The sequence below is a fragment of the Takifugu rubripes genome, chromosome 5 (genome assembly GCF_901000725.2).
Source record: "Takifugu rubripes chromosome 5, fTakRub1.2, whole genome shotgun sequence".
Lineage (NCBI taxonomy): Eukaryota > Metazoa > Chordata > Actinopteri > Tetraodontiformes > Tetraodontidae > Takifugu > Takifugu rubripes.
In genome coordinates this window covers 6616264-6640004 of record NC_042289.1, presented here as the reverse complement: position 1 = coordinate 6640004, position 23741 = coordinate 6616264, and the positions used below count along the sequence as shown (strand labels likewise).

At 48.7% G+C, this 23741-nt stretch overlaps 1 protein-coding gene across 1 annotated transcript; it reads right to left on the bottom strand.

Moving 5' to 3' along the window:
• Window positions 1-5161: 5161 nt before the first annotated feature.
• LOC115249907 (voltage-dependent T-type calcium channel subunit alpha-1I-like) lies at window positions 5162-23735 on the bottom strand. Its single transcript, XM_029836502.1, has 18 exons — window positions 23696-23735; window positions 22888-23066; window positions 22673-22799; window positions 22324-22449; window positions 22144-22233; window positions 21866-22058; window positions 21516-21667; window positions 20802-20911; window positions 17954-18087; window positions 17686-17756; window positions 16020-16098; window positions 15515-15636; window positions 13754-14158; window positions 11506-11652; window positions 9571-9705; window positions 8700-8904; window positions 8321-8466; window positions 5162-8184 (listed from the first exon to the last, which is right to left on the bottom strand). Exons 1-18 carry the CDS (start codon window positions 23705-23707, stop codon window positions 7456-7458), a joined length of 3162 nt encoding a protein of 1053 aa, XP_029692362.1. The 5' UTR covers window positions 23708-23735; the 3' UTR covers window positions 5162-7455.
• Between the last annotated feature and the right edge of the window lie 6 nt (window positions 23736-23741).

The window sequence follows — 23741 nt, the reverse complement described above, 5'->3', positions numbered from 1 at the left end:
ATTTGGAGAAACCAACTCGGACCCTTCAACCTGCTCAGAGGCGACGCTGCTGTCCAGAACATGCTCAACATCCAAGAGTCCATCGGGGGACAATGACCTCAGTTCTGCTTCACATTTATCACGATGCTTCCCTAAAGCGTCCTGGCAGCGGCTCTTGTCTGGTTTCCTTCTGCATAGCTTGGTCAGCAGTAAATCATCTCCTGCTTTCTTTACCGGATCTGTTAGTGGGTGATACCAGGTCCTGAGTGTGAGGCAGACAAAGACATGGGGGAGGGGACAAAAGACAAAATATCCTGCATAGCATCCTCCTCCTCTGGCTTTTTGACTCCTGCGCTGTGACAAAAAGAACTCTTGCTGCTCATCAGGAGCTCAGAATCCTATTTGCAGACAAGATGGCAGAGTCTTTTGACTTATACACACACACACACACACACACACACACACACACAGCAGGCTACAGGTAAACAGGGCTGTCAGGCTCTTCAGTGGAGGAGAAACGGGGGCTCAGTGTGTGTCTGCATGCTCAGCAGAGCACCTAATTGCAGTGATGAATATGAGGCGGTGGTGATTGGAGGAAAATCTCCGATGAAGTCTCCGTATATAAACCTTTGGAAGGAAAGTAGCTGTTTATAGGCTGTTTATAAGATGCACTGCCACATACAATGAGCTACAGATTAGAGCAAATAGAATCAAATAGTGAGCCGGGGCTCAGGGTGTTGCACTTGTATTATCATTCCCTTTCAAAATAAAAGACACTGCGGCTTAATAGTGATCTAGATGTGTTAATACAAAATCCTATCTCTTCTATAGGTTTCCTATTTGCATCTATGATGTATGTATCTGTTTCTGCCCCTCTCCTCCTCCTCCTTTACCCAACCCTCCATTCCCAGGTGGTTACAGCTACTAGCAGCTGTTACCTGCTATATAAAATTAGAGTTTATAAGATGAGCTACTACAGGACTCTGCATCAAAGACCTATAAATTGTTAATAGCATAATGTCAGCAGGAGGATTGTTGAAAGGTGCTCACGCTGCAGGTTTTTGATGGGTGGCTGCAACATGAATACATCATTTACAGATTATTGTATTTGTAGATTTCAGGTCTGAAACAGCAGATCTGATCACATGTGAAGGAGGCTCTGCAGAACAGCAGAACTCTGAGCTCATCAGTCCTGCTTCTGATTAAATCCCTGACAGACGAGGATAAACTCAGGGAGGTTTACATCATCTGAAATTCATGAGTGTCCTGCTCGTCCGTCCTTCGCCGCAACCTTGGATAATGTCGTGCATAATATCGAATTCCAGCCGGTTTGTGAGTTTGAGCTGGCGCTCTCTCAAGCACAACACGCACGAGGAGCCTACAGCCAAAAGCTCTTAACACAAAGAGCCTCCACCAAGACGCACGGTCACGTGCAAATACTTCACCGACAGGTGCGCAGCAGCATGTGGTGACGCCACCAAACACAACTCAACCCAATAAAGGACATTTTAGATATTTCCAGCACCAAAAACTGGAGATCGTAAAAGAGCCATCCGTGATGGAACCCAAGATCTGACAGTATGCACAATAACTTTCATCTACACGGGCTTTGAAGTGTGGGGGAGGGGGAATTTACAAGGTCGCTGTAATGAAATATCCAACTGCTGCCTTTGTTGCTCTGAACACTTCCTGACTTGGAGGACAAACTTTGGGACGGTGAAAAAACGAGTTATGAAATCAGCAACGTTGCGTAAGCAGCGACCTCGTGTGACTCCTTCAGAGGGTTCCATCTATTCTTAATCCCTCCTCATTTCTGCTCGGTAAACGGGAGTGAAAATCGGCAATTAATTCCAACAATTACCGGGAAGAGTGGAGAAGACGCGGCGTAGCCCGCTGTCTGGTATCCTCGGAGTCACAGACACACACAGACCAACGGTGTGTGTGGAAACCAGCTCCTGCCAGCTGTCAAGAAGAAGCGTCCTGGGAGTTGTCGGCACCTCTCGACCGTATCGTGGACTCCAGGGCGAGACATGCAGGCAGGGATGGAGGATCCCCAACAGCGAAAAGAGAGAAAGTATCTGTCAATCTGTAGAGTATCTTTAATAGTGGAGTGTAAAATACTTGGAATGGAACAGAGAGATGGAGCCTCGCTCCTCTTTCTCGTTGGCGCCTATGGTGCATTCAGACTCCAGAACAGTAGGGGGCAGCGTGCGCATAGGAAGTAGAGGCAACACAACTGTTATTTTGAATAATGAGGACACAGCAAGAGTCTGGGAAGATGGCCGGGCCCCAGGCAGGTCTCCAGTCACACCTGGCAGAAACTTAGACTCCAATGGACCTGACGTCCAGGCTTCTGAAGTGGGAGGAAACTGAAGGAAGCCGCTCCGTCTCAATGGTACTAAACAACTCCCGACTGATTCAAGTTTAGTTTCAGTCCTTTCTGAGATAAAATGGCACCAATGGCAGAAACGTATCCCTTCCCAAGCAGCTTTTGTCCTTTAACTACCTCTCTTTCTGCAGTTTTTCGCACTCTTCCAAACACAACTAAAGCTGTGACAGCTGTTAGCGCCGCTGTCGCCGCTCATTTTAGCTCCACTCTGCTTTCATGCCAGTGGCTGATTTTTCAGTTTCCTGACGACTTTCTTTCTTTTTTGTTTCCAGTGAAAATAAAGGTGCCTGCTGAAAGCGGTTCGGCACATTTTCTAATTTTTAAATCAGAGTAGGTCCAGGTACACTGTGATTTACGTGACTGCAAATTATAAATATGTGGCAGCCATAATTCTAAAAAAACATTTATTTCCTTGAACCTGTGGGAGAGACAGAATGGGAAAAAAGAAAGAGCTGGAAAGAATATGGGCTGGGCAACGCTCTGCCAGAATCAATAAAACTGAAGGTTAATGCGATGTTTCAAACACAATCCTATAAAACTGCATCAGGATTAAATCCAAGTGAAACAAAGATGGCAGAACCCACAGGAGTCAACGGAACTTCAGTCAGAAACTCCGCGGCTAGCTAGCAGCCTTTTAATGTCCCTGCGCAGGTAGCAACCAGATCACACCAGCACACATCAGACACTTACGGACTAATTAGGTGGCAGCAAACTAAAGACAAACTCCTCATTTACCTTTTGAATCTACGATCCCACAGAAAGAAAATGGGGGAGGGAACGAAACGCTGATGAAAACAAGTTGCCAGAAGTTGGTCGGAGCTGTTCCCACCTCTATCAGATGTGTTTCTGAGGTAAGGCTTCTTCTTTGGCCGTAGTTTACAACACAACGTCATAAATATTTGACCGAAAAAGAGGAAAACGTTAAAGGAGCCTCACAGAAAATAACCTTTGGAGCGGAACTAATACCCCCGCCGTTCACAAGTTTGGACCCTTGCAGTCAGCCGAGGCGGCGACATGTTGGCCCCAGCAGGCTCTTGTCTCCAGTTGCATACACTTAACACTCCACGCACACACCTCCACCCTCCTGCCGTGACATTTGAAGGATGCGGGCCTACAGGGGAGAGCTGGTTTCGAGAGGTCAGGTGAGGTGGAGTCGGAGGACTGGATGGTTGGAGAGATGTTGCGGGGTAAACAACACTTCAGAGTTCAGCATGCATGCCTAATGCGCTCTCTCGCACCAGCAGCTCCGCTGGGCAAGGCTGGCGATGACAGGCTGTCGGCAGCGTCTCTGGTTCCTACACCAACTCTGCACATCCGCTCTGACAGGTTGGGCTGTTCTGATCCACTTCCTGAGCAGCAATCATTTGAGTGTGTTAATGTAAACAGTGTGATATTGTGTGATATGTATCTATGAATGTCTGGGAGACACTGAGATGACGACTCCTTTTAAAATACATACTAATGATATCACGATAGCCGTAGCGACAAAGTACATATGCAGGTACAGTACAAATATGTACATTAGTAAGCTTTGTTTAGACTGGACAGAAGGTAAATTCATACATTTGTAAGGAAAACTGTCTCGATCGTATCCAGGCCCTCCATCATTCTGGCTACAAAGAAAACGCTCCTCAGACACAGGTATAGTCTCTTTGGGTGCCAATAATAAACGACCGCAGGGTCAAATGCCATGACTGTCAGATGAGCTCAGCTTGAGAGTGGGCAGATGAGGGGATGGTCAGAAAGCCACCGCTGCTTTTCTGCATTCTGGCTGATGCTCTTGGACTTTTTTTCAATAGGTGATAGTAGCCTGACTGTTGTCCAACCGGAGGAAGCAGTTTCGGGTGCTGTTGGTGCGTTCCAGAATTCCTGTCTGAATTCCCAAATGATCAGTTGATCGAATTATTGGTGAGGCCCCCGATGATGTATGACTCCGTCCCACAAATTCTAGAGAACCTTGATTGAAACCAACTTTGCAACCTTGGCTCCTCTGTTCATCAACAGGTTGAATGCTAAAATCGTTATTCTCCGATGTTCAACAGCATTCCACACATTGGTTACCTGGCTGGTGGATCCCACGTTTGTGGGTGACCATTTGGAGCATTTCCCCACCCCCAATTCCCTTTCAGCATCCGTTTACATGACGACAAGGTTTTCTTTGTGTTCTGTTTACACGAGAAAGGGGCCCAGCGTGTCCGAATCAGCAACTTCTGGAACTGATTCACTTTTGTTGCCGAAAAGTTTTTAAAATGTCTCCGCGTCAGTAGGGAGCGGCGTTTACAGTGAAACCGGTGAAGCGTGGGGCACGTGCATTACTCTTTCAGATAATGGTAGCGCGCACATGCAGGAACAACAGCTGGAGTTGATGACCAAGCAACATGTATGCTGCTAGCTGTGCTAACTGTGCTAGGTTTGTTATCGCGCCTCCAAAAAAGGTGGATTTGCTGTCAGTACTCTGACCATTGGAGACGCATTTGTTATATTCCTCATCACAATCTTTCTGCTGCACATCGCCACCTACTGGCCCGGCATGCTCTCTACAGTGTTTTCAGTTGTTATCGTGGATCTGGGTGAGCATCGTTTTCACACCATTTCTCGTGTGACCACAGAGTGCTTTTGAAAACGCAAAAAAAAACAACCCAAAAACTTTTGTTGTCATGTAAACGTGGCTTTAGAATGAGCACACCTTTACAGCTAGATTTTGTATCATTTCCTAAAAATCTATTTTAATTAAAACTCGGAGGCGAACATGGCTGTCTAACCGGATCGCAGAAACAGCAACAAATACTTTTGTGTTCCAAGAGATCAAACTCTTGACATCGTTTACTCGGGGCACACACATAGAACATTTATTGCTGTGTAGTCAGGCTCGAACCTTTGATGCCATGTTCATCTACACAAGGTCTCCGAAGCTAAAACAGCCCTTGGTTTCTTCACATTTCCCCTCTTCTTCTTCTTGTTCTCAGGTAATCAGGCCGACATCTTCAGGAAAAGGCAATCGCTTCATAAACACACACACGCAGTCTTTGCCATCCCCCAACGTGCGGTAAAACATAGTCATCAAAGTGATTTTGCATGATCAAAACAGAGAGCGACCCCTCAAAAGTTCTGACGACGCCTCAATCTTTTTGAGAAATAAAGAAGGGAAAGATGGATACAACAGTCGATACACCTCGAGGGATCAGGCTTAGAAATAATGAGCATCTCCTTTTTGGATGATGGCGTTATTAATCAAAAGTCAAAAAAATAAATAACTTTGCATTAAAAGATGCAAATGTAGGTTCTTTGTTTCATTGTCAGCTTTTGAGCTCAAACTATATGACAGCATTGCTACAACATCCTGTACCATGTAGAGAGGTGGGCACCAGAAAATGCATCAGGGTCTCATTTCATAAATAGGCATACCGCACCGCATTCCCAAATCCATGCTTGAGGAATGCGTCCATGAGCTACAGGTCAAATTAAAGCTCTCACATAGATGGATGAAGCCAGTCATGGTTGTCAGCAGGAAGATAAAAGTAAACTGTTTCCTCTGTGCAAAAAGGAAGCGTCCATGAGCCAAAGTGATGCTTACGTGCTGAGTGAATATGGCTGTTCCCATGCCTGGATGTTCCCCGGAACATTAAAAACAGGGAATAACAAGAGGAACGCACAGGGATCAGGCATTCCCAAAGAGATATGTGCCAGAGGGAACAACCACGTCAGCGCTCGTAAGTTTGAAACTCTTTAAAAAAATTTGCTTGTTGTTTAATACAATGGCCACACTTTTTTTTGGGTAAAAAAAGCCTGTTAGAAAAATGGAAGCCACTGGCAGACAAAAAGTCCCAGACAACAAGTCAAAGAGATCGTACAAGTTCAATTAAACAGCGACAAATAAGGGCAAAACTTAGACGTGCCTATTCTCTTGTCTACAAAAATAGTGGTGTAGAAATTACATCATCATCGACTGACATGACATCTGATACACTTCTGAATATTGATTTAAAAAAAATCTCTGTTTAATGCCATTCCATCATGCAGTCAAGGTCCATCGCAACTCTTGGGGTTTGTCCATTCCTCTCACATCTTCGGCACGATGCAAGGAAGTAGAGTCAAAAGGAATGTGCTTAGAGTTTTACTTCCCTCACTTCTCCCCAGACTCACCGCGACACCATTCCTCTTTCTTTTTGATGGCATCTAAAGCTTTGTCAAAACGTGCGTTCATTCAAACCTTTTTTTTTTTTTTTTTTTGTTGATATATACCAATTTTTGATTGAATACAAGACACGGGAAATAGAAAGGAAAATAACCAATTTCACGAGTCACTCCATGCACAGTTCTGCCTCTGCACTCCGTCAATTTCTTTCATTTTCCACTGCCAGTCACCACTAAGTTGACAGAGGCACAAAGGTTTCATCAGTCAATACCAGTCTCCTGTCTCAAAAATACAGAAGGTACGGTGAAGTGATGAGAAGAATTGCATTCATGCCCTCAAACCCAGAAGCGCTGTGCTTCCACACAATGATGTGTGTCTCCCATTCTGGTTTAAATTTGACTAGACTCAATAAGGGTCCAATGCCAGCGTGAGTAGGACCTGCGCTTTTCTTTCTGCCCTGCCAAACGGACGATAGATCTGTTTGCGTGCTTGTCCAGCCAAACAAGGACCTTCCTCAGTGTTTCTTCCACGTTGATATGAACTCTGCTCAGCCTCCTCTCTTTCTTCGACACGCTGTGGTCTCCGTTGGCAGGAACGCCGGCTCGCCTCTCTCAACAAACCCAGACTGACAAAGAGGAAGGTAATCCAGGTCGAGGCACCTCCTCAAAGTTGAGTATCCTTTAGGTTTCGGAGCAGAACTTTTTGAGGTTCTTCGACCTTCATCCGATGAACTTCGCAACAGAACTTACCAGTAGGCTACAACCAAGACCAAGGCAGCAACACAAAGGTCTGCTAGTCGTGTTAAAAACAGGGGTGGATGGGCACAATGATGGTTTTGGAATATATCATGTGTTAAGCCTCTCTCTCACTGGTGGATGCAGAGAGATGGAGAGGAGCGGTGATGGGCTTGATCCAAATAATGGAAAGACATATAAAGGGTAAACATTAAGCTTCATCTATTCTCTCGACAAGGCCCTAATGTGGTTTGGCTCGAGCTCTTAGCCCATCCTTTCCCCCCATCTCCCAATTCTCCTCTTCCCTTTCCTCTTCTTGCATCCGTGTGTATCCCCGTCCAAGGATTGGCCAAGAAACCTTGGGAGTCTCTAAGTTTTAGGCCTAGAATCTCCCGGCGGCCCTCCCTTCCCCGGGATGCCAGCAGCATTCCGCCTTGTTCCAGGCTACCTGTGCTGTTGCACTTCTTTACTGCACTTCCTGAAGACACCAGGGAGTTTGGTGACAACAGTGATGTCAACGATAAGCTGCTCATCGTCTCTGACAAGTGTTCACTATTGCCTGCTTGACTAGATCCACAACCTCCAATTGACGATCCGATGACTATGCCCAGATCCTCGTCTGATGGGTCAATAGAGTCATCGCGGGTGTACCCCGGGCTGGTGCTTCCTCGGCCACTGCTCTGGCTGCGCTGGTGACCTATGGTGGCTCGGAGGGTACGGGAAGATGAAGGGTTGAGCCTGGGCCTAAGGATCTGTACTGGCGAGGAAAAGGTTGTGCTGTCCTCCGGTAGCTGCAGAGGGCACACAAGTGGTAATGGAACTGCGGGCAAAGGAAATTGCAGGTTCTGTGGTGGGGAGACACTGAAGCTGAGTCCTTCTTCCAAGGTGGTCTGCAGACTGCCCTCAGAGCTGCCAGTTGCAAGCGATGAGTCACTATGGGACGGGAACTGAAACATGGTGTGGAGTTGGGTCAGAAAATAAAGTCCATAAATGCACATTCTCTTGCCTTTATAGTGAATAAAGAGCCTTGCAACCATCATTGTCTCTATTTTCTGTCTCACTTCTCACGTCTTCATTCCATACCTGTGTACACAGCATTTTGCTATGAGCTCCTGGGGACTGTAGCGAAGCCCAGGAAGCTGGAGAGGTTAGTCTCAGACCCCGTGTCAACCGCAGGCTCCTACTGCGGGGGGGTGCGGGGATTGCAGCACGTGCAGGGTGGAAGAACTCTGCAGGGAAACGTAGAAGAGTAGAAATGATACTGGTTGTTGGTATTTGAAACACCATCTTGGGGGGAGAGCAACCTTTGCAGCACCACCCCAATAGTTCCTTCTGCTGTGGGCAGTTATGGCTGCGTGGTCTCGAAAATTGGGATTAAGATTTTGGAATAACTCTCAGAAATGTACCACTCGGTCTACACACAGTTGGCCTGTCAGTAGTTCAGATCATCTGTTTTACTCACCAGGGCTACAGTGAGGTGAATACAAACGTAAGTGATGGGAGTGCTTCTCCAGTTCCTGCAGGGCACTCTTTATCTCGACGCCGGGGCTGATGGCAGGGCAGGGTGGGTGTGACCCCTGCACCTGTGTCTGGACCACAGTCTGAGTCTGGTGACCTCCTACACCTCCAGCATCTGCAGAGCCGTGGGAGTCACTGCTGCATCTTTCCTGGAAGAGGAATAGACAATTCAACAATGAAGGGCAATTCCTTTCTTTTTTTAACAAGAAAGAAAACCGCTCTGAAGGGGGCTTTCTGTCCAGAGCTGAATCAAAACCATCAACATTCTCAGTGCTGCTTCTCCTCTTTCCATCTTTAATGTCCTATCTTTGTTTTTAACCTACTTGAATGTGAACTGCGGTGTATCTTCCCCCTCTCGTTACAGTATCCTTATTTCAGTGACCTTATAGAAACCTGGATGAATGCCCACTGGCGTGTGCTGCGAGGTGATAAGGCAGCTTTAATGTATCATCCCTCTAAGAACTGTAACCCCCCACTCAGCCCTCCCTGCCTTTTCTCTCTCCTCTAATAAGCAGCAGCTCTTTTAGTGACACAGGTCCAGCTTCTTCAAGATGATATCCCATTACAGAGGACAGGTGAAAGTGGATGATGACAGACGGTCTGAAAAGTTCTTGAATTACCAGACAAGAATTGAGACTGAAAAGATTAAATCAAGAGGAAGAGAGGGGCCGCATGAGTCACTTTGATAGCAACTAAGTGGCAGGTGGATTCTTCATAGATATTTCTAAGCGCTACCCAAAAATGAGAAAGATTTGGAGCCCAAAGTGCATCCGTATTCTGGAGCCCATCCCACTTGTAATAACAGTATTACTCACCGTGGCCTCTTGCGTTAGCAGCCGAAAGGCGGTATGTTCGTCCAGACTGAGGTCGTCCGGCAGGGCGGGGGAAGAGGACTTGTCTGATAGCTGCTCTGACCTCAGCGATGCCTGCTCAATCTCTGCCATCCTGATCTGCTGCAAAAAGGTTTCATCTATTTAACGATGCCTCAAAACTAGAAAGTAAGAGACAGGGGGGTGGCGGTCGCTGCAGACATCCTGCAGGGAATTCTCTCATTAGCGAGCGATTCGCTGTCATACATCATCGCTAAAAGATTAACATCGCTGAATGAACTGAGGTGTGAGGACACTCATTTCAGCTGCTACTACCCGTTTGCTCCAGCTACCTTTGTCGCATCAAATCGAGACCTTAGCCCCAATATATATATATTGTTTACCCCGAATTAGTTTCATATTAGATTTTCTTGGTTCTTTCTGCAGAACAACCAGCAAACACTCAAAAAATTTCAGAGGTTCTGGGTGCTGCTGTGATGCAGAAAATAAAAGAAGCCTGCGGGTTAGAAGGACAATGAGGTCCATAAGAGGGATTAATCTTTGATATGCATCAATAAATGAACATTCCTTGACCCCCTGAGCATGAAGAAAGGGGCAGGGGCAGCTTGTTGAGGCCCTGTTTCATTAAGACCGCTCTGCTACCGTGTGAAGGTACCGTACAGTATTTGCAGCACTTCCACGTCTCAGTGTTCAGCTCTCTGCAAGTTGCAGGCTGGAACAGCTATCAGAAGGCAAGGAAAACACGAGCATCCCTGCGCCAGTGTGCCAGGGTTTTGCCTTCAGGGACAGGTGGAAGAACAGGTGTTCACTGCAGCCGGAGTTGTTTTATTTAATGCTGGAGTCTAAGCAGCAAAATCAGTGTTGTGAAGATAATATTCAAGCTAAACATGCTAGAGTCAGACAGCTTAGCCTACAGGTGCAAATGCTGTCTAATGCGCCGGCTTTTTCCCAGGCGTGGACACGCAGCTCGTTTTGTAACAGCTACAATGAGACAAACAGTCGACGACAAAGAGGGGCGACATGTTCTGTGCAGAGATCTTCAGTAACGAGTCTCAAGCTTTGACCTGAGACTCCCATTCAGCAACTGGACAAATACTCCACTCTTTCCCACACACACACACACGCACACACACACACACACACAGACACACACACACACACACAGAGACACACACACACAGGCATGACAGATAAGAGATAAATTGAGTCAAATACAGCAGAGCAGTTGACAGACAGAGCAAGGAAACATGTAAAATGAGGGAAGAGAGATGGTTTGACAGCCTCTGTAGGGAGGTGGGGAGCAGAATTGACAGCAGAAAAGTGGAGACTACAGTTCTTGTAGACCAGCAGCACCTCGGCGTTCCAAGGTTCACGCAGAATCGGGTCCACCGTGCAAAAGTCCTCAAAATGCAAACCCAAGGAGCGAGCATGCGTGCGCTGCGGGGATGTACTCTGGTACTGTATGTGTGCATGCGCTGGGCCTCATTAATCATCATTTCCGCTCACGCGGGACTCCGCCGTTATGCTCAGTAAAGGGCTGGTTTCCCCTCTGGAGCTGAAGCGTAATTCTGCCGTCCAGTGGCTTGAAGAATCTCCCGTTGGAGACTCTTTATGCGATGAATGAAGCCCTGCGTGTGTGTCTGTCCATGAGTACATGCAAATCGGCATGCCTGCTGCCCTGATCTGTGCACAGGGTAGAGTATTACGTTGCCAAACTAGACTCCATCGGAACACAAGGGATGAAATGAATTCCCGAGTAGAATAAATACAATTGTTTATGCCTTGTAAGCAGTTGTAAGTTCACATTTACGAACAGACTGAAAGCAACGTCACTGAGAAAGGGCAGACATCTGCAGCTCTGTTTCTTTTGTGAACCGTCCTCGGCCCTTCGTAATAATGTTTGGGGGGGGGGGGGGGTACCTCTTGCAGGTGGCCCTTGCAGTCTTTGCAGATGGGCGGAGACGAGTAGTGGTGGAAAACAGAGCCGGAGAGGTTGTCGATCATCAGCATCTCCCCCTCCAGCGTGTCCTGGATCAGGAGGGACACACTGTCCAGCCACTGACTCTCCTGGAACACACGTACACACGCACCAGGACACGTACGCACACGGGACGCAGGCCGGCAAAGGAGTCGCACGCAGGCGCAGACATGTGCACATGCGGACATGCAGAGACATGGAACACGCAGGGAAAAGGCAGAGGCTCGTGATCGGGTAATAGAACTGGGCAAGGTAAAGAGTCACGTGTTCTCATGCATTCGCCTGTGGACGGGAATTTAGTGTCAGACCAATAAACCGGGACAAACCCACCTCACCTACTTATCAAAGCCCGTGGGAATAAATCTCCTTCCATTTCGGAAAAACAACCTCCCCGATAAAATAACTGCAAACCCTAATTAACCAAAAAATACACATAGTTTCCCCTGGAAAGCCTTAAAGCAGTTATAGTGGCGCCGTTACGTTTGATAAATCACCTCAATTAAGATACTCAATATGCTGTTGAATCAATTGGAGATTCAGGCATTTCCTGGGCGCTCGGAGCGTTATTGGGTTTAAGGCAATTTGGACCCAATCGAGAAAGGCTTTTTCTTTGACCGGACTGATCCCTCCCTGCTCCAATCTCATTTGCCAGAGCCGATTTACCGAAGAAACCCACTCAGGCAGAAAGAGGGGAAGCTAAAAAAGGAAATACTGGACATGGGGAACTACTGGGGGAGCCAATGGAACATTTATAACACCTCTGTTATTGTTGTTGTTATTTATAACAACACGCACAAACACAGACACACTGATAGATAAAGATGCGGTGGAACAAGGCCCCCCCCCCCCACACACACACGGTTCATAGGTCCACTCTTAGATCTGTTACGCAAACACACGTCTGACTCAGGCTGCTCCGATACGATCGCTCAACTGCTGGTGATGTTGAGAACGAGGGGGCGAGGAGCTCATCAGCCACGCGACTGTACTCCCGCAGATATAAATAGACCAGGACGTGTTGCGCCGGTGCCGCGCTGCGGCGCAGACGTGCCGGCGGCGAAGGCGTCTGTCAGCCGAGGGGCTGCAGCACAGGCTCGCCCAGTCAGTCCTCAGGTACCTCAGTCTGCTGGTGCACAGCCTGGAGGAAAAAGCGTGCTGGACTGACGGCGGTGGCCTGAATGTTGGCCTCCATTAATGACTCTATTAGTGGACAACAACAGGGCCTGTCCACAGGGAGCAGGGGGGGGGCGAGAGACAGGGAGGGAGAATTAATTACTGAGCCTCCCTGACTGTCAGTGTCAGCTGTTGTACCTCCAGACCTGCTCTCTCCCTGGGACCCCTCCACTCCCAGAGGAGCTGGGGCCATTTTAGCTGACGCCATCATAGAATGAGCTACATTCTATCTGTTTCTGCATCGTGCTTCTGTCTGTCAACCAGCCGGGGCTAAAAATGGCTTAATGCAGCCGACTCTGCTCAGGTGAGACGTCTAATGGCTGCTGAGTCACCGTCACACGCGTCTCCGCGCTGACGCCTCCTGCTAGCGTCAGCTCTCAGACTCCTGCGGGCAGCGGCGGTCAAATGTAGCCTGCCAACAGGTCGCCAGCACACAAAGTTTCACTTTATAAAGCCTAAAAGGACTGAAACCTTCTTAAGAATGACTAAAAACCAAAGGAGGAAGGTTTTGATGCCCAGGGAGGCTCCCTGAGGAGCCCCTGAGCTACTGCAAATGTGGTGCTAAACTTATTATGCTAATGATCAGATACGTCGTTCACGTTCCAAAACAACAACAACAACAATAAAGTGTTCTTAAGGCCATGTTTACAGTGTCCAATAATTCTGTTTTTTATCCTTTATGTTGAATTTTCGGTTTATTTTTGTTATCTCCCCGCTGGTGAGTGGATGGAATTTGGACTTTTTCTGCGCTACAGCGTTGAACAGCAGTGCATCCTGCTCCGAACGCTTCGTTACCCAGTGGCTGCTGGGATTGTGCAAAATCACACGTTTCGTGTCGCCCAGACGCATTTCCAGACATAACAAAGAGATTTTCCTGCTGATTTATAAAGCTGATTCCTGCTCGGAGGATGGGCTGCAGTAAAACACCGCTGGACCCACTAAGGAATTTTAATATTCCTGCCAGGCCCATCTGCCAGACACACACACACACACACGCACACACAAACACACACTCACTTGTGACGGCGAGTACACTCCCGGCTGCGGCGGGGCTGTTGGCCGCTGACTCGCCCTCACTCCGTCGCCCTTCTCTCTTCTGGAAACTCCCCTCTCCGCCATGGCCGCCGCGCCCCCGGCGCCTTTGTCCGCCCTCGCACCCCCGCAGCCGGGGGCGCCCATGCAACAGAGGGTGCCCTGGGCCAGCTCCAGCTCAATCTCTGCATCCATCTCCGCCTCCTCCTGGGCCTCCTTGTTGGAGTCGTCGAGGTGCTTCATCAGCACCGCCACCACCACGTTGATGAGGACAAACTGCGCCGTGAGCACGAAGGAAACGAAGTACATGGGCGAGATGAACTGGAGGCTTGGGTTGCAGTTATAGTCCACCTCGGTGTTGTGGTCGGGTGGGCACTCGCGCAACGTATCCTGGGGGGGGGGGGGGGGGGGACAAAGGGTCACAAGGTCAAACGGAGGGTTGTGCAAGTAAACAGACATTTTTATTTATTCAAGACCTCAAAAACAGCCCTCAGCTCCAGGACTTAGAGCTGAAGAGGTCTTAAACTTGGTGGTTTGTCCATTTAGGGCATCCCCAGAAACATGTTGCAGCTAAATCCCTGCACTCGTGTGTCATTTTTGATATAAATATCTTATTTTATGCAAAGGAATCAACAGGATACTGAGGTTAGAACTATAAAAACACAGTTTATTATGAGAGCTTTTAAACACTGGCTTATATGAAGGTTTCCACTCTAGCTTGAGCTAAAGCTAAAGCAGCTGAAGGTGATGTGATACTTGGCAGCTGGTTACATTTTAACAGGTTTTTTTTATATTAGTTTGATAATATTTTGTCACCAAACTCTTCATTGTTTCTGAGCCACGACATCATAATAAAACGCTCATAATTTAAGCCCTTCCAGGGCTCTGCTGCGTGTGCTCGCGTCCTCTCCGGTTATCCGTGTTTGATATTTTCCTGCCGCCGCCATCGTGGACGAGCAGCACGGTGGAGTTCAGCTGGAGCCGAAGCAGAAGTGACAAGTGTTGTCTGGAGGAAGAGGACGGCGCCGCCACCCCGGCTGTGACCGCCTGCACCTCCTCTAGCCCTCAGAGCTGAAGCCGCTCTTTCCGACCTAATTTGTCGGGACATTTACAGACTGGGCTTCTTCACACAACACCTCTGCCCCCCCCCTTCTCTCTCATCTCTTCACATATTTCAACCATATCTCCTTCCTCTCTCCTGTTTTCAGTTTTGCTGTATGGAGAGGAGGAAGGATAATAACTGGGCACTTATTTTCTCCCCCCACATCTCCACCAGTGCCTGTGCCTCCGTTCTGCCTTCTCCTCCCTCATTATTTCCCATTTTCTATACCATCGCTCCCTGGCTAATTAGCCCTCAGTCTTACCTGCCGAGCAGGTCAACTTCTCTCATCGGTAATAAGAAAGCTAAAAAAGAAGCAGTGATTTATGTGAGAGTTTGAGGCAGCTGTGGTCTGCTGCTTGGCTTCCCGGCCCACTACGATCCCTGCCGCCTTCATCCAGGGTGCGTTTAATGGTCCAGAGCCGACACGCACCGGTGCAGCCCCCATCCCTCACCTAGCAGCAGCAGCATTCAGAGCCAAAGTGAAAGATCTGTGCTTGGGGGGGGTGTTTAGTGCACGTGCAATGAGACGCAGCCGTCCCAGTGCCAACCGGCCAGGATGTCTGCTGAGCCAGCAGAATTCCGGTTTCATCAGTGTTAAGAGGATCCATCTGGCCTCATGTGTGAGGATCCGGAGCGCTCCCTACCTTCATGATGCCGTTCCAGTTGTCGCCCGTGGAGACTTGAAACAAGGTTAGGAAGGCCATGCCGAAGTTTTCGAAGGTGGCGTGACGACTCATACCCTCACAGGGGTAGTCAGCGTTGCAAACTGGGGTCGAGGGGGGAGGAGAGAAGGGGGGGGGGTGAGAGGAGGACATAAAGGGAACGGGGGAGAAATCGTCAACGCAATCTGCAGCTATCGTGTCGCTTGTCCAGAACAGGCGGATCAGATGAGACGAGGACGCCCTCCGGCCTCATCTCAGACAGGCTGAGCCCGGATCTCTCCTCCGTCCCGGTTCTAACAGGGCCTCACCTGCTGTAGCGTGGAAGCTAGCGGTGAACGAGGTGTTCCGTATCCTAAGAGCGGAATCTCATTTGATGGTGCAGCACGTTCTTCTGCAGTGTTTTGTTTAGTTCTCTCACACCAACTTTGACCCCTACGTGACCCAACTGCCGGGTCCTCTACATGTAAACAGCTGTCTGAGCACTTACCGAGTTCTCCGAAGAGTTCCACTCCTAAGGCGGCGTAGATGAAGAACAGCAGCATAAAGAGCAGGCCCAGGTTACCCACCTGCAAAACACACGAGGGGCGTGACGCCGTTAGTGTGAAAACTCGGTGAAAACTGTACAAAAACGGCCCTCAAAAAAGCTCCGGAATCCACCGTTGTCACAGATAAAAATAAATTTGGGTTGATATTATTGCTGACTCTTATCTTAAACCTCTCAAGATGCCCAGTGAGTCCACACACACACGCCGTCACACAACTTCACCACCGTTCCATGCGACAACCTTCAGAAGTTACAAGAGCCGCCTGTAGGTGGCAGTGTAAGTGTCGCCACTAGCCACGACAGGTTGCACCTGTAATGTGCTGATCACCCTGAAAAGGTTGGAAACACACAAAGAATTTACTCTCTATAAATTAGAATCAAGTCAGTCACGAGAAAAAAAAAACGTAAGGAAGCTTAAGGAGCTGAAGAAAAGGAAAATATAGGTGAGTCCACTTAAGCCTCCTTTGAAGGTGTAGAAATGAGCGTCATCATTAACAGACGGTTCTGACGGGTCTGATGGTTCTGACGGGTCTGATGGGATCAGACGGGTCTGATGGTTCTGACGGGTCTGATGGGTTCTGACGGGTCTGATGGGTTCAGACGGGTTCTACCTTACGCGACTGCACGCACGGCCCCCGTAAGAACGGTTTAATTAGCCTCGGTTTTAATTACCTCCTGTGGAGCTCTCGGGACGGAGCAAAGGGCTCGGCCTTAATGAGTGAGGGATCGATAGAAAAGAAAGATAAGGAACCTGTTCTCCCGCGCCTCAGCTCGCTGCCCGTTGCCGCGCTATCTGCCTCCCTGTGTTTGCTCCGTCTCAGCAGATGGTCGGGAGGTCAGACAGTGTGTGTTTGTGGACTGTGTCCAAAAATAAGGCAGCCGTCTGGCGCTGAACCTCTGTCCAGAATGCTAACACTGACAAAGCTCCAGTTTGGGAGCAAAATCCGCAAAAAAATTCTGCCTCAAAGCTGAGAATTGTTTGGCAGGAATCTCTGACAGTGAGCAGACACTATCATCGATAAAGATTAGCAAGATATTATCTTTTAATGCAAAGCTAAGCTTGTTAGCTACTATGAGACTTTAAATACACGCAAAAACCTGTCAGACTAGTGAAAAAAGGACCCTGCAGCCGTTGCAGAGGGCTTTAAATTCAGCGTTAAAAACAATCACTGCATGTTTACACAACCGTTATTGATTCATAAACACTCACACACCGCTATTAGCTTAGCGTTCACGCTCAATTCAAGCATAAACCCGAATTAACTCGGGGAGTCCGCTTTTGACTGCCTATAAAACAAACAAACAAACAAACAAAAATATTTCACCATCAAAGGAAACTGCGGGCTGTTTTAAGAAGCCCCCGCTGTTTGGAGCCCACTGTGGCGGCAGCGGGAGTCTGGCTACTCTCAACTGTGCTGAGAGTGAAAACAAGACAACACGGCGTGTGCACGTGCCAGGCTAACACGCTGTGGCACAGATGACTCACCCACCTGGAGGAAGTGCCTGTAACACGACAAAAAAAGAGCAGGACTCGTGCTAATGTGGCTGTGGACCGAGCGGGGCTCGAGGTTCCTCTCTGGGAGAGTGTAAAGGACGGGTGAGTGTTTACCTGAGGCAGGGCTTGAACCACCGTATCCAGCAGGGCTCGCATCCCCGTCGCCATCTTCAGGAGCTTCAACACTGCGTGATCGAGAGACAGAGAAGGAGACGTTTCAAGTGCGTCCCTCCGGTTCAGTGAAAGATTGAATCACCCCAGAGGTCAGTTTGTAACCGAGCAAGACGATTCAGAATCCTGAACCGAAGGGCTTCGCTGGTGTCTGGAGCAGAACCTGCAGTAGCCCGCGGCGTTAGCTCGTTATGGGGAGGGATTGAAGTACCTCGGGCGATTCTCAGCACCCTCATAATCCGAATGATGGTGGGGTTGATGGGGAGGGCGGCGCTGATCTCAATCTCCTCCAGGGTGATGCCCATCACGGACAGGAGCACGATGGCCAGGTCCAGCTGGTTCCACCTACAACAAACACACACTGGTGTGGCTGAAGGTGCGGCGCCGCGCCAGCTGCCGCGCGATGGCTGCTCAGCACTGGGCGACCTCATCCTACTGATGAATCTGGGATTATAATTCTTCACAGATAAATCATTCTGCTCTGCCGGTGCTGTAGTAGCGCCTGTAAGTAAATATCCACCTATGCCCCTAGCCTTAAAGCCTCACAGCTAGCTGCACAGCTTAGTATTAGCGAGCAGCTAAAATGCTAGCCACCTCTCTGTGCAGGTTGAGATTGAGTTACACTAATCTGTGCATTATCAGCTGTCCTGTAATATCACCAAAGCTAGCGAACAGATGTTAGCATCGCTGTCAAGTATACACTTCTGTGATAAGATGTTAACGATCGTTTATATCTGATGCATCCCACCGGTACCAACAGCCTGTCAGGACCAGGGGCGCCACTGTCAGCCGCCGCTGCTCCTGACTCCTTTACTTGATGCGTGTGCAGCAGAGCACCCCCCCACAAAGCCCTAAATAAATTCATCATGTGCAGCAAAATGCCCGTCAGGTGATTTCTTCTCCCAGCTTAAAAACAGATGGGAAGCAGATGTTTACCGAAATGAGACGGATACGCCGGGGTGTCTGCTCGAAGCCGGGAGAACCCTACAGACGCCTGGCTCAAGGGCAACGATGGAGTTAGATCGTTTTGGTGGTGGCTCCCCGGGGGACATGGGAGATCTCATTTATCCAGAGGGGGAGCTGAATCCCTGCCCTCAGCCAGTGGGCTTCATGGAAATTGAATTTTTCTGCATGGTGAAGCCGTCCAGATGTTTCCGGTCCAGATGTTTGATGCAGATACATTGGTACTGGAATTTCAAATTCTGTTTTATACTTAAAAACGTGATGTTTATAGCTGGAAGGGGTGCTAATGAATGTCAAAGTTGATAGCGTTTTATGCTAAATGAGCTAAAGCACATGCTGAGGATGCTAATGTGATTACACATCCATGCTTAGGCCACTATATGATATTATTCATACTCGTACACACTGAAACACTGAAGTTTTTCCGCATGAACATTTTAATTGTTAAAATCCATACGGGCTCACGGGACGGACGGATCTGCTTCCATTCCCTTCTTAATTTGATTTGCATGAAAATACCAACACCGAGGACGTTGGGAACGAGAGGGCCGCCGCTCGTTGATCAGCCGCCTCTGTGGTGTCACCACATCAAAGCCATCAATGCGAGTGAAAGGGCGCCATTGGGAGGGGGGACGCCACGTGCTGAACTCGAACTCCGTCACCCCGGACCGCGCACGGCTGCTGCTGACGCCAGATAAAAGCGGACCAAGTACCGGCTGATTAGCGCCTGATAAATGATCTTCATATCCACCCATCTCGTCCTCCTTCCATCACTCCTTTGTCCTCCTCTTTAGGTCTTTGATCAACCGAGCTTCCTCTCCCGTATATCATCTCTCTCTCTCTCTCTCTCTCTCTCTCTCTCTCTCTCTCTCTCTCTCTAACTATGTCTCTCTATCTTCGCTAAAGCTAAAATAGGTCAGCGACATTAAACTGCCATCAGTGTAAAACAAGCGGCTAAATCTGCTCCTGCCTCTAATTACTCATTTCACATCCTTCAGAGAGGGAAAGACAGCAGCCTGCTCATTGTGCACGTCTGGGTGGGTGAGAAGTCAGCCGGTCGGGCTTTGGAGTGAGTGCACGTGGGCGAGGGGCGCGCCCCTCAGGGAGGTCAAAGAGAGAGGACGGTGTCCGATTTAGACGGACCAGAAGAGCTTCTGTGATGAACAAAACGCACGTGTCTGTCGCGGCCTCCCTCTCCTGTCTGATTGTCACCGACGCTGTGTCAATAAAGTTGCGTTGAATGGGATTTACTGTCTGATTTGCCTGTAAAAACTTGTAAAAATCTTCCAGACAGCTGAATGCATGTTGGATTCAGCAGCATCAGAGGAAGGAACTGGAAAGGCGTCTGTTTTAAGCCCATAAAAGCGCCTACGGTGGCTGGCGAGGAACAAAAAGATCCTTTTGCCATTCGACAGCCAATTATTCCAAATCTCCCATCTTGGACCTTTAACAGTTTGACTTTTCTTATTCCCACAGACATTAAATGCTCGCCAATCGATGCCAATTAGCAAAGTGCGTTGGAAGTTCTTCGGTTGTTTGGAGGCTGCACCTCGTCGGCCAAAGCACAATCGAACCGCAGATCTTGTGTGTCAATAACCATATTTTCTATTACGCTTCGCAGAAGCTAAACAGAGGGATGATGTGTGCCTGAAAACGGTGGCTCGTTGACGCGATAGCAGCTTACAACACCGCGAATATATTTCTTAATCCTCTGTATCGTCATCTGTCTTATCCCTCGCTCCGTTTCTAATGATCAAAGCGAACGCTACAGCCAATCTAAGCGAAATAACTGTTTACTGGGCCGCTATTTATATTATACGCTAATTTCTGAGATTATAGTGCACGTTGAGAGAACAGATGGAAGCAGGAATATTTCATTTTCACATAATATAAATATAAGGTGGTGCTGTTTTACTGTGTTTTAGCATAAAAAGCTAGTTTCGTAGCACTGTAATAACTGATGAACAACCCCACAGGGCCGGCTTATTGCAGCCTGCACAGTGTGTGTTGTGCTTCCTGATGAGCCTCTCCAGCAGCGCAGGAACCTGAAGCAGCATCGCATCGGGCCCAACACACGACACAAACACACTCCGTACCTGTCTTTGAAGAAGCGTCGGAAACCGAAGGCGATGAGTTTGAGTATGGATTCCAGCACGAACGTGGAGGTGAAAAAATAGTTGCAGTACTTGAGGACGAGATCCAGGGACTGAAAGAGAATGTTAAAAGAGGGAGCTGTGTGTGTGTGTGTGTGTGTGTGCGTGTGTGTGTGTGTGTGTGTGTGTGAGGGAAACAGTAAAACTGCACCCACTCCCATAAAAACACACACCAGAGACAACCGAGCATCTTCTATTTCATCCTCATGTTTATGTCTTTGTGAGGACGTTCACTGATATAATGCATTACCCAGCTCCTCACTCTAACCCTAACCATCCCAGCTAACTCCCTAACCGTAACCATAGCGATAGCCATAACGTGACCCCAATTTTAACCTCAATCTTAAAACATGTCTTAACCTTCAAACAGTCCTTTGATGGTGGCCTCACTTTGCCAGTAGAGTCAACACACCCCACCCACCCACCCACACCCACACACACACACAACCCACACACCCACCCACCCACACCCACACACACACCCACACACACACCCACCCACACCCACACCCACACACACCACCACACCCACCCCACCCACACCCACACACACACACACCCACACACACACCCCCACACCCCCCCACCCCACACCTACACACACACACACACTCCCACCCACCCACACCCACACACACACAGACACACACATCTTACATGAGGCTGGTTGAAGTGCTCTAAGGACATGGTGATGACATTAATGGCGATGATGAAGGTGATGATGAGGTCCAGGTAGTGGTTGGTGCACAGCGTGTGGATCATTGAGCGCACGTGGCCGTAGCTGGCGTAGTAGGGCATCTTTTGGGCTTCTGTCGTTAAAAAGAACGCAAACGAAATGAACAAATATTGCATATAAGTTTAAAACATAATTCCAGGATGTTCCTTTGAGTCATTGTGATGAGTCAAGAAGCGTCGTGAACCCCAGAAAGTCTCGCTGGTCACCTGTTTGAGGTTCATCACTTCCTGAATCTCACTATGCTATCTGACGCGGCCGCCCTCGCTCTTACTTCTCCTCTTCTTTTCCATGCGCCGCTGCCGCTTCTCCTCACGCCTCTTGGCCTCCTCCACCTCCTGGTGCTGCCGGCACTTGTGGAAGTTCTCCACCACCACGCCCACAAACATGTTGAGGACGAAGAAGCTGACGATGAGGAGGAAGGAGATGAAGTAGAGCAGCATCCAGGGGTTGTTGTTGGTCACCGGCTGACACGGAAGGAAAGGAACCAGAAGAACTCTTAGCTAGCTTGAAAATTCCAGCTGTACAAACAAGGCGCAGCACTTTGGGTACCTGCTGGTCCACAGCCACAGCATCCAGGCCGTGGTACATGATGTTGACCCAGCCGTCCTTGGAGGCCAGTACGAATAGTGACATCAGAGCCTGAATTCCACCAGAACACAAGCATGAGGCAAAAAACCCACACACAGCTCAGCAGACGACACACACACACACACACACGCAAACACCAACCTGTCCCAGGTTGTCAAAGTTGTACTTATGATGGACCCACTTGTAGTTGGCTTGCAGACAGTCCGATTTGTTGGTGATATTTTTGACATCGGGACCGAGGCAGTAGAAAAACTTGCCTTTGAACAACTGCCAGTAGAGGAACAATTAGAGCAAAACGTTTGAGGATGGCCGGCTATTTAATTAAAAACAGAGAAATGAGCCTTTAAAGCACCCTCGCGCGAGACGAGAAACTGTCTGGGAGTAAATAAATAAACAACGAGGTGGAAGATCCTCCTCCAACAGAGGAAAACTGTCAGAAAAGGGAGAACGGTAGCGGGAGAGTCATTTTTGGGCATTTCTCTTTGCTCACCTGCACCCCGAGGATGCCGAAGATGATGAAGAAGGCGCAGCAGATGAGGACAATGTTGCCGATGGGTTTGAGGGAGGTGATGAGGGTCTCCACCACCAGCTTCAGACCTGGAGCCCGGCTGATCACTCTGGTTCCGCACGGTCAAACCAAACGAATGTCAGCTCAGTTTCAAAAAAGGTGAAACGGTTTAAGAACCCAGCAGGCTGAGAACGTACCTCAGCGGGCGCAGAGTTCTGAGCAGTCGGAGCACCCGGAGCACCCCAAGGATCTTGGCCCCGCCCGCCATGGACACGACAATGTCAACTAAAGACACAAAGACCAGGAAGCCATCCAGAACGTTCCAGCTGCTCCTCAGGTAGGCCTGTTCGCCCATGTAGAGGCCCATGGAGACAACCTGAACACGAGAGGGGAGGTCTCAGAGGACGGGCGGGTTTACCCCCAACACCCTCCATTACCTGCAACATCCCCCCAATATTAAAGCTTTTCTGTCTTGTCTAACAGTGGAACTCTAGAAGAACTGAGCCCTCCGTGTCAGGGTCTTTAGAACTGTGGGGACTGTGCAGCTAAAATGGCCCCGCTTTGATGGAAATAAATATGCAACTGGATTTAAGGTTGTAAAGTTCTGCAGTTGACATTTGAAGATGTTTGCCAAATATCAGAAGGTGTGTGTGTGTGTATGTGTGTGTGTGGGTAACATCAATACGCTCAATGATAAGCTGAGGCTCCAAATGCCAGGATGTTAAAAGAACATAAAACACTTACAGTATACCTAAGTGGCGACAGACAAACGGACTCACATGCAAATATCTCTGAATAGGGCTAAGACAGACCAACACACACCACACACACACACACACACACACACACACACACACACACACACACACACAGCCGCTCTAATAAAGGTGAAGGGAGAGGCTGGACAGTCAGAACAATGTGCGGGGAAACGAACAGGGAGACATAAATGCAGCTGCATCGCAGCGTTCATCCGTAATAAAGAAGAGACCGACTGCAAATTGTTACCTTGAGCGTCATTTCACCCACAAAAATGGCAGTAAAGATGTAGTTG

Excerpts from the sequence above, each read along its gene's own strand:
- LOC115249907 (XM_029836502.1), bottom strand. Across the intron at positions 15,637-16,019 it reads GGAACTCTTCGGAGAACTCG|TTTGCAACGCTGACTACCCC; the intron begins GTAAGTGCTCAG and ends CCTCGACCCCAG. Across the intron at positions 9,706-11,505 it reads GCAAGGGCCACCTGCAAGAG|ATCAGGATGGCAGAGATTGA; the intron begins GTACCCCCCCCC and ends TTTTTGCAGCAG.